The 11,656-nt window shown below is 43.7% G+C and overlaps 1 protein-coding gene across 1 annotated transcript in view; it reads right to left on the reverse strand.

Annotated features, from left to right (window-relative positions):
- Positions 1–11,656, reverse strand: part of LOC117513126 (1-phosphatidylinositol 4,5-bisphosphate phosphodiesterase eta-2-like) — a 667,318-nt gene that overhangs the window by 202,168 nt on the left and 453,494 nt on the right. Inside the window, exon 15 of the mRNA XM_034173461.1 lies at positions 760–867. Within this exon, the coding sequence (XP_034029352.1) occupies positions 760–867 (108 nt within the window). The remainder of the gene's footprint in view (positions 1–759; positions 868–11,656) is intronic.

Below are 11,656 nucleotides of genomic sequence, written 5' to 3' on the forward strand. Positions count from 1 at the left end.
CAGAGAGACAGAGACAGAGAGATAGAGAGAGAGAGAGAGGGAGAGAGAGACAGACAGAGAGAGACAGACGGAGAGAGAGAGACAGAGAGAGACAGTGATACAGAGAGAGAGAGAGACAGAGAGAGAGATAGAGAGAGACAGAGACAGAGAGAGAGACAGAGAGAGAGACAGAGATAGAGACAGAGAGAGAGAGAGATAGAGACAGAGAGAGAGAGAGATAGAGAGAGACAGAGAGAGAGACAGAGAGATAGAGACAGAGAGAGAGACAGAGAGAGAGAGAGAGAGACAGAGAGAGAGACAGAGATAAAGTTGAATGTTGAGTACCTCAGAAGACTTAAGTGTGTTATTTGCAAATTAAAGTTTTAATTTGATTGTGGACTTAGGATGCAGATACTTATAGACCATTTCAGTGGTAAACGAAATGTCAAAGGAGATGACTATTCAAAATATATAAATGATGAAAATACTGGTGTACTGTGTTTTATCATGATTTATTAAGCCATAAACATGGGGAACTGAGCTTGATTTGAAACACTAAGAACTACAAGCCTACAGAAAATGTTGATCATCACATGACCTTGGAGACCTTCCTCCAGGCCCATTTCAGCTGGTGTGTTGAAACGGCTATGAAGAAAATACTGCTTCTTAAAAAAGGTGGTCTGCTGCAGGAAAAGGTTGGGAACCACTGAGGTGAGTTAAGTGAATTCATCCAATCAAGAATGTGCTCCACTCTCCATGAACGTTTGTTTATGGGCTGACCTTCACACATGCAGACAGGCTTCAAGACATAGCCACAGTTGCCGTTGCGGTAGAATTTTGCTCTGTTCAGCTGGAGGACACGGCCATCTGACTGGTAGTTTAGTGCAACTGAAATGAAAACAATTCAATGAATTCTTGAAAAATTGAATGACCAATGCAAAGTTGAAACAATTGTACAAATAAGAATCACATGTTATTTTTGTATACAAACAAATAAAATTAGCACACTTTATTTCTGTAACATCAACACAAATCCATACAGTGCATCCACAAAGTATTCACATCAAATCACTTTTTCCACATTGTGTTATGTTACAGTCTTATTCCAAAATGGAGCAAATTCAGTTTTTTCTCTCAAAATTCTACTTACAACACTCCATAATGACAACATGAATGTTTTTTTTTGGAAATTCATTAAAAAATATTCACACCCTTTGCTCAATACTTTGTTGATGCACGTTAAGCAGCAATTGCACCCTCAAGTCTTCTTGAATATGATGCCACAGACTTGGTGCACTTACAGTGAAGAAAATAAGTATTTGAACACCTGTGAAAATCAATGTTAATATTTGGTACAGTAGCCTTTGTTTGCAATTACAGAGGTCAAATGTTTCCTGTAGTTTTTCACCAGGTTTTCACACACTGCAGCAGGGATTTTGGTCCACTCCTCCATACACATCTTCTCTAGATTGTTCAGGTTTGGAGTTTCAGCTCCCTCCAAAGATTTTCTATTGAGTTCAGGTCTGGAGACTGGCCAGGCCACTCCAGGACCTTGAAATGCTTCTTACGGAGCCCCTCCTTAGTTGCCCTGGCTGTGTGTTTGGGGTCACTGTCATACTGGAAGACCCAGCCATGACCCATCTTCAATGCTCTTACTGAGGGAAGGAGGTTGTTTGCCAAAATCTCACAATACATGACCCCATCCATCCTCCCTTCAATACGGTGCAGTCGTCCTGTCCCCTTTGCAGAAGAGCACCCCCAGAGCATGATATTTCCACCCCCATGCTTCATGGTTGGGATGGTTTTCTTGGGGTTGTTCTCATCCTCTAAACATGGTAAGTGGAGTTGATTCCAAAACGCTCTATTCTGGTATCATCTGACCACATGACCTTGTCCCATGCCTCCTCTGGATCATCCAGATGGTCACCGGTGAACTTCAAACGGGCCTGGACATGTGCTGGCTTGAGCAGGGGGACCTTGCTGCCCTGCAGGATTTTAAACCATGACAGCATCATGTGTTACTAATGTAATCTTTGTGACTGTGGTCCCAGCTCTCATGTGCTCTAGTTAGCTCATATGTATGAGCTAGAGTTCCCTCCTAATGACAGGGCAGCTGTCCCTCCTAATGATGGGACGGACGCCTCTCCTGATGGCTCCCTTGATGACTCTCCTGATGACGTGAATGACTCATTACCACGAACAAAAGATTGAAACTGCTTTGACCTGAGTACCCCATTGTAAACAGGGGACAAAGCGTGTTTCAGACCCCCTCCCTGGTTAAGGCTGGGTTTCAACTGTTTCACATAGAATGCCTCCTTGACCCCTCTCTCAAACCATTTCTTCTCTCTGGCTAAGATTTTAACTTCCTTGTCCTCAAACGTGTGGTTAGTGTCTTTAAGGTGGAGATGAACTGCAGACTGAGGTCCACTGGCGCCCTCTCTGCGGTTCTGGTATAGTCTTTTGTGTAAAGGTTGCTTAGTCTCACCTATGTAGTGTTCGTTACAGTTTTCCTGACATCTGATAGAATACACTACATTTCTCTGTTTATAACTAGGGATCCTGTCCTTAGGGTGAACTAATTTCTGTCTCAAGGTGTTAACCGGTTTAAAGTAAACTGGGATTTTGTGCTGTCTGAAGATCCTCTGGAGTTTTTCCCCTACTCCTGCAAAATAAGGGAGAGACACTCTTCTTCTTGTCTCCGTCTCCTGTCTATCTGGTCTCTTTGTTCTCTGGGACTTCTGCACTTTGTCCAGGGACCATCGTGGGTACCCACATACTGTGAGGGCTTTCTGGACCAGTTGTTGTTCTTTAGCCCTTCCCTCTGCAGTTGTGGGCACCTGTAGGGCTCTGTGTTGAAGAGTCCTGATCACCCCGAGCTTGTGTTCAAGGGGGTGGTTAGAGCCAAACAGCAGATATTAGTCAGTGTGAGTGGGTTTTCTGTACACCCCTGTCTGGAGCTGCCTGTTCTCTCCAATCGAAACATCACAGTCCAAGAAGGCTAAATGGCTGTTTCTGGCATCCTCACGTGTGAACTTGATATTCAAGTCCACCGAGTTGATGTCTTCTGTAAAGTCCTGAACCTCCTGTTGCTTGATTTTAACCCATGTGTCATCACCATATCTGAAACAGTTTTCTAACAAACACTACATAGGTGAGACTAAGCAACCTTTACACAAAAGGCTATACCAGCACCGCAGAGAGGGCGCGAGTGGACCTCAGTCTGCAGTTCATTTCCACCTTAAAGACACTAACCACATGTTTGAGGACAAGGAAGTTAAAATCTTAGCCAGAGAGAAGAAATGGTTTAAGAGAGGGGTCAAGGAGGCATTCTATGTGAAACAATTGAAACCCAGCCTTAACCGTGGAGGGGGTCTGAGACACGCTTTGTCCCCTGTTTACAATGGGGTACTCAGGTCAAAGCAGTTTCAGTCTTTTGTTCGTGGTAATGAGTCATTCACGTCATCAGGAGAGTCGTCAAGGGAGCCATCAGGAGAGGCGTCCATCCCATCATTAGGAAGGACAGCTGCCCTGTCATTAGGAGGGTGCTAACTAGAGCACAATAGGTGCTAATTAGAGCTATTGTTAAGTCACTAGCCTATAGCAGTCTGCCTCTCGGTAGGAGGGGTCTGGTTAGGTTTAAAACTCCAGCTTTTGTGGTTTCTGTTTATTCTTCTCTTCAAGAGTCAAGACAGAAGTCAGACTACCAGAGCAAGAATTTTAGCTGAGGAAGCTTCTGTGATTTGAAGCAAAACGTCCTCGTATCAAGCAACTCAGTCCAGTCGAAGATTCAAGCTTCTCTACTATGGAAACCACCTGGACAACTGAGAGCCTACACAGAAACTCCCTGACTAAGGTCCCTCTAATGCCCAGAAGGTCGGCCAGCTCTACATAGAGTCCTGGTGGATCTTAACTTGTTCCATTTACGGATGATGGAGGCCACTGTGCCCATTGAAACCTTCAGAGCAGCAGAAATGTTTATTTAGCCTTCCTCAGATTTGTACCTTAAGACAATCCTGTCTTGGAGGTCTACAGACAATTCCTTTGACCTCATGCTTGGTTTGTGCTCTGAATGTCAACTGTGGGACCTTATATGTAGACAGGTGTGTGCCTTCCCAAATTATGTCCAATCAAATGAATTTACCCCAGGTGGACTTCAATTAAGCTGTAGAAACATCTCAAGGATGATCAGTGGGAGGCACCTGAGCTCAATTTTGAGTTTCATGGGAAAGGCTGTGAAAACTTATATACATGTAATTTCTTAGTGTTTTATTATTCATATTTATATTGATCTAAAAAAAAAAACTTTTTTCACATTGTTACAATTTTGAGGAACAAAAATGAATTTCATCCATTTTGGAATAAGGCTGTCACATAACAAAATGTGGACAAAGTGAAGCTCTGTGAATATTGAGATGCACTATCGGTGCATCTCAATAAATTTGAATATTGTGAAAAAGTTAAATATTTTTGGAAATTAAGTGAAAATTTAATATATTCCAGACTTATTACATGCAAACTGTAATGCTTCAAGTACTTTTTAAATTTTGATAATAATTATAGCCCACAGCTTTCAAAACAAAACAAAACTGAAATATTTAAGTTTGAGCAACTCACTATTTATCAAGTATAAATACCATGAATCTCTCAGTCTAGCTGAGTACTTGCTGCTGGCATCTGTTCATCTCGGGACATGATGACTGCGAAATGGTTGTCGATTTCAGTCCTACTGAGAGCAATGTTTGGAGTAGCTCAGCAATCTCATTCAACAAGTAGACAGTAGCTTCCTATGATGCCTTCTGTCCTCCAGCTGTTGACTGCATGTTTATTACTTTCTCTCTTGAAAGCTTCCTGAACAACACTGCACCAACCACTTCAGCAAGCTGTTCCCAGTTGTCTGGGCCAATTCCTGTCCATTTTAGGTTGCACTTACAGATGCCTCTGTAGCATAGTGTTGGAAGGCCCACTAGGAAGTGGTGGTCATCCTTTGGGATGAGGTTGTCTCGCATTCAGTACACGTCCCAGCCAGCACAGTCACATTTGGCAGAGAAGACAACGCATGCTCAGTACACCAGCTTTCTTGAGTACGGCAGATTTGGTAACTTTGTCTCACCATGTTATGCTGAGACTGCATCATAGGCAGCAAAGATGGTCACTTTCTAGGCAGTTCTATTGCCGTACAACAGGATGCTCATGACACATGCCTGATGCATCTCAAGTTTGGTGATCAGAGTCAGGTGATTGTTGGTCCACATTCTCCTGCTCTGTTTGGCCATCACACTGCAAGCTCTGGCAAGCAGCCTGTTGATTTCACTATTGAGTGAAAGCTTGCTGCTGGTGATGGGACCCAGGTAAGTGATGTGGTCAGTGACCTTGCTTCAGTATACATAACGACAATCATGGGAAACACTGCTGACTTGACAGTTATCCAGAAGACCCTCATAGACACTCTCCACAAGGAGGGTAAACCACAGAAGGCCATTGCTGAAAGGCCTGGCTGAAGCATATTTATGGAAAACTGAGTGGAAAGGGAAAGTATGGTAGGAAAAGAAGCACAAGTAGCAAGAATGACTGCAGCTTTGAGAAGACTGGCAAGCAAATTCGATTCAAGAAATTGGTGGAGCTTCACAAGAAGTGGACTGAGGCTGGAGTCAGTGCATCAATAGCCACCACGCACATATGTGTCGAGGAAATAGGCTACAAGTGTCGTATTTCTGGTGTCAAGCCACTCCTGAGCTGGCCAGCCAACCGGTCTGACAAACTCACTGACTCATCTTCAACTGCTTATCTGGGTTCGGGTCACGGGGGCAACAGCTCTAGCAGGGGACCCCAGACTTCCCTTTCCCGTTCCACATTGACCACCACTGACTGGGGGATCCAGAGGCATTTCCAGGCCAGTACTGTGATGCACCTGTGGTTGGCACACACTCTCTGGTTCCCCTTTTTAAATTTGGGGACCACCTCCCCAGTTTGCCACTCCTTCAGCACTGTCCCACATCTCAATGCAATGTTGAAGAGATGTCTCATCCAAGACAATCTTTCCACATCCAGAGCTTTCAGCATTCCTGGAAGGATTTCATCAATTTCCCGGGGTCTTGCCACTGCAGAGTTGTTTGACCACCTCCGTAACTTCCACCAAGAAAATTGATGATAATTCCCCATCAGCTTCCAGCTCTGCCCCTATGATAGAGGGCGCTCTGGTCTGATGCAGGATTTCCTCAAAGTGTTCCTTTCAGTGCCAGATTACATCCTCAGTTCAGGTCAACAGAATCCCATCCTTACTGTAGACAGCTTGGATGGTTCCCCGTTTTCCCCTCCTGAGGTGCCTCACGGCCCAACAGAAGCACCTTGGTGCAAACCGAAAGTCCTTCTCCATGGTTGCTCCAAACTCCTCCCACACTCGCTTTGGGGACACTGCTGTGGGGGAGGCAAAGCAGCAGAGTCTGCTGCCTTTCGGGCCTGTCGGTACCTTGCAAGTGCCTCCGGAGTGCTCCGAGAGAACATATTCCAGAAGGACTCCTTCTTCAGTTGGACAGCTTCCCTGACAACTGGTGTCCACTACGGTGTTCGAGGGTTGCTGCCCCTTGAGGCAAATAAGACCTTCAGGCCACAGCTCCCTGCTGCAGTTTCAGCAATGGAAGCTTTGAACATTGCCCATTCTGATTCAATGCCCCCAACCTCCACAGGGATGCTAGAAAAGCTCCGACTGAGGTGTGAGTTGAAGATCTGTCGATAGTGGGTTCCTCCAGACATTCCCAGTTCACCCGCACTATCCGTTTGGGCTTGCCAGGTCTGTCCAAAGTCCTCCCCCATCCTCTGATCCAACTCACCACCAGACAGTGATCAGTTTACAGCTCTGCCCCTCTCTTCACCCGAGTGTCCAGAACATGCGGGCTCAGATCAAATGATACGATCACAAAACTGATCATCGATCTTTGGCCTAGGCTGCTCTGGTACCATGTACACTTATGAGTATCCTTATGTTCAAACATGGTGTTTGTTATGGACAGTCCGTGGCTAGCACAGAAAAGTCCAATAACAAACGACCATTCGTATTTAGATCAGGGAGGCCATTCCTCCCAATCACACCTCTCCAGATGTCTGTCACTGCCCATATGTGCACTGAAGTCCACCAGCAGAACAATGGAGTTCCCCACGGGATCCCCATACAAGACACCATACAAGACCCTGTCATCTACCGGGGTAAACTCCAATGTAGCAGTGTTCAGATGGGGACTCATGAGTATCCCCACACCTGGAGGCGAGGCCCACCAGATCTAACGGCATCGCTCCACCTTCGCCACAAGCTCCAGCTCCTTTCCCCACAGCAAGGTGACATTCCATATCCCCAGAGATCGCCCCTGCCGCCCAGGTCTGGTCTGCCAAGGCCCTTGAATTTCACTGCCACCCATGGGACAGCGCACCTGACACTAGCGGTTACCCCTGTGGGTGGTATGCTGGCGGAGATAGAAGGTCCACGTTGCCTTTTCGGGCTGTGCACGACTGGGCTCCGTGGCAAGCCCAGCCACCAGGTGCTTGCTGATGGGCCCTCCATCCAGGCCTGGCTCCAGATGGGGGCCCCGGGCTTCCTCTGGGCTGGGTCACATTTCCTCTGCCTCATTTTGTCATGGTGTCTTGTGAACCATTCTTAGGCTGAATATCAATTCTACCCCTCGGCCCTCCCTCTTACCCCTTCCCCTCTGTTTTGCGCGGGCACGAGAGAGAGGGGTGTCTCAATATTCTTTTTGGAGTGAGGCGGAGGAGTAGGAGGAGGGCTGCAAACCCCTTCAAATGGAGTGAATCTGGAGGCACACTCCATTTGGAGGGGTAGGAGGAGCTTACTGCTGTCTCCAAAGAAGCAAACATGGCGCAGAAAGAGCTGCACAAATGTAAGTGGCTTTCATTACAAATTACGCTGTTTAGAAAGTTATAACTTGCCAAAAAACTTTACAGGCAGTTGTCTATGACAGCAACGTGTATGCTGCTGGATGCATGTTGCATATATTGTCGTTCTGAAGAATATCGCAACTTTGCTCATGCGCTGAGGTGTTATAATGCGTATACACATGAATGCTACGATAAGACACTTTTCTATCTCACAATGGAGAAAATCATGATAAAAGATAAGCAGGTTAATTTGTATGTTCACAAATTTTTGGATAATAGTGACCCCTGCTGTTGGATTTCAAGATCTGTAACGTGTGTGTATTTATACTCAACAAAAATATAAACGCAACACTTTTGGTTTTGCTCCCATTTTGTATGAGATGAACTCAAAGATCTAAAACTTTTTTCACATACACAATATCACTATTTCCCTCAAATATTGTTCACAAACCAGTCTAAATCTGTGATAGTGAGCACTTCTCCTTTGCTGAGATAATCCATCCCACCTCACAGGTGTGCCATATCAAGATGCTGATTAGACACCATGATTAGTGCACAGGTGTGCCTTAGACTGTCCACAATAAAAGGCCACTCTGAAAAGTGCAGTTTTGTTTTATTGGGGGGGGATACCAGTCAGTATCTGGTGTGACCACCATTTGCCTCATGCAGTGCAACACATCTCCTTCGCATCATCCGTGACGAGAACACCTCTCCAACGTGCCAAACACCAGCGAATGTGAGCATTTGCCCACTCAAGTCGGTTACGAGTCAGGTCGAGACCCCGATGAGGACGACGAGCATGCAGATGAGCTTCCCTGAGACGGTTTCTGACAGTTTCTGCAGAAATTCTTTGGTTATGCAAACCGATTGTTCCAGCAGCTGCCCGAGTGGCTGGTCTCAGACGATCTTGGAGGTGAACATGCTGGATGTGGAGGTCCTGGGCTGGTGTGGTTAAACGTGGTCTGCGGTTGTGAGGCTGGTTGGATGTACTGCCAAATTCTCTGAAACGCCTTTGGAGATGGCTTATGGTAGAGAAATGAACATTCAATATGCGAGCAACAGCTCTGGTTGACATTCCTGCTGTCAGCATGCCAACTGCACGCTCCCTCAAATCTTGCGACATCTGTGGCATTGTGCTGTGTGATAAAACTGCACCTTTCAGAGTGGCCTTTTATTGTGGACAGTCTAAGGCACACCTGTGCACTAATCATGGTGTCTAATCAGCATCTTGATATGGCACACCTGTGAGGTGGGATGGATTATCTCAGCAAAGGAGAAGTGCTCACTATTACAGATTTAGACTGGTTTGTGAACAATATTTGAGGGAAATAGTGATATTGTGTATGTGAAAAAAGTTTTAGATCTTTGAGTTCATCTCATACAAAATGGGAGCAAAACCAAAAGTGTTGCGTTTATATTTTTGTTGAGTGTAGTAAACAAACAGGGAGCCCTGAACACACTCGACTCCTAATAAGCTTTCAGGCAGAAAATGAGAAGTTTCATCAATGGGAATAAGTTGGAAAATATATACACACACATGTACATGTGTAACACATAACCTGACGTATTAACAGACTGATATTATTTGTCAAGGAAATTTCTAAAGGAAATAGGGCTGGATGCAAAAAATGGGAGAATTTGAAAAAGAAATATCAGGTTAACAGAACTAGATGCAGCCCAGAACATACATACAGGTGCTGGTCATATAATTAGAATATCATGAAAAAGTTGATTTATTTCAGTCATTCCAATCAAAAAGTGAAACTTGTATAATGTATACGAGTACATTCATTCCACACAGACTGATATATTTCAAGTGTTTATTTATTTTAATTACTAATTAATTAATTACTAATCAATCAATTAATTATTAATCAAACAATATTAATTATTACTAATACTGATTCATTATTATTAGTATTATTAACATTAATTAATTACAAATCAATTAATTATTAATTATTATTACATTACAAATTAAATTAATTAACATGACATGATTGCGATGCGTTGAAAAAATCTGCGACTTCTATTTCTTTGCATTTACGCAGAAAGGTGAGAAAATAAAAAGAGCAAACAGGCTACTGCAACAAGTTGCGTTTCAGTTGTCATGTTAACAAACAGTGAAGACGGCAGTTTGACATGAGCAGTTTTTTTTCTCCTAAGGCGGAGGGGTGTCTCAATTCATAGGGCTAGAGGCACCTTACCCCTTGTTTTAAAGGGGTAGGCATAGGGCTAAGGGGAAGGGGTACAAAAGAGAATTGAGAGTGGGGGATAGTCTGGCCTCTCGCCTGAGACCAATTTGCCATGGAAGACCCTACGAGGAGCACAAAGGCTCCAGACAACACAGCTCTGAGGTTCATAGCGGCACACTCATTCAGTATTTATGGGATTCTATTGTTAAGAGGAGGTTGAGAGACACCAAACCCTGTACTTGATTAGCCGAGTCAGAGATGTGTGTGTGTGTGTGTGGGGGGGGGGGGGGGGGGGGGGGGGAATTAACTTGGTTTGTTAAAACACTTTGTTGCTGTAGGATTTTTTTTGTGCATTACTTTTTATCAGCGGTGGGCACAAGCTAAACAAAAAGTTTTATAAAGCTAAACCGATAAACCACCCAAAAATTTATTGGAAGCTACAGCTAACCCATAACGGATAACTTCCAGTATTGTCTCCAGTACACTTGCAACTACTAACAAGTTGATTTTGAGTTTTAAAACCACAATCGCTTCTGGTAGCATCAAAAGTGACCACAGACCCAAACAATGAGTCAGCACTTCTGTCTTTGAGCGTCCTGCCCCCTGCTGGAAGCTCCTGTTTACTACATAGCATCCAGCAGTGAAGGAGTACAGAGGAGCAGCGATCCTTAAATTCTCTACTCAAAAGCAGTGTCGCCGTGAGGCAGAGGTCTTGGAAAATAAAGCAGTGCTGACTTATGGTTTTGATTTATAAATAAATACCGATAGAATAACTCTATTAATGTCAATTCTGTCATTTTTGCAAAGTTAAAATATAACATATATCTTTTAATTTTAATTAATGCACTAATTCTGAAGTTTTGTAACAAACACAGTCAGATGCCAAAGGGATTGTGGGTGAAATGTGCTTCTGCTAACACTGACTGGTTGACTCATTCATTCTATGTAAAAACCAACATGTTAATGTGAGGTGTGTGTTGGTGTTTACAGATAAATCTGCTTTTGTAAAATATGCTTTTTTTATTTGTAAAAAAAAAGCCAAAAAGTCAAGTTGTTATTTTGACAATCGTCTGATATAACCAGGGTCAAAATAAATAGAACACTTCCATCTACTGGTGTCCAAATGCTTAGTACTTAGGATGAATACTGCCATGAACACTACTAGCCAGTAGATGGCAGTAGAGACCATGAAAATGTGCCAAAACAAAATTCCAGATAATCCATATCTGCTACGTTTAAGATGCGTGGAATTTAATTAAACGCAAACTGAATTTCAGACATCTTATATATATGACTCTGGAATAAAGACGACAGACAGTGTTTGACATAAGCAGGATGTTAAATAGCAAACAGGAATCGATTGCAATAATTCCAACTGAAAATAATGGAGAAGAACCTGAGCTGCTTCTGGCATTTTTACATAAAACAAACACAATAACAATGTCTATAAACCCAGAGAATATATTCACAAGAGTTTTAGGCACAATATACAAAGAGTTTAATGCTGTTGCCCGTGTGGAGCCTGATCAGAACATCTCAAATGCATTTCTTCTGTCGTGAATCAAATCAAATCAATTTTATTTATATAGCGCCAAATC

This window comes from Thalassophryne amazonica, chromosome 6, assembly GCF_902500255.1.
Source record: "Thalassophryne amazonica chromosome 6, fThaAma1.1, whole genome shotgun sequence".
Taxonomy (NCBI): Eukaryota; Metazoa; Chordata; class Actinopteri; order Batrachoidiformes; family Batrachoididae; genus Thalassophryne; species Thalassophryne amazonica.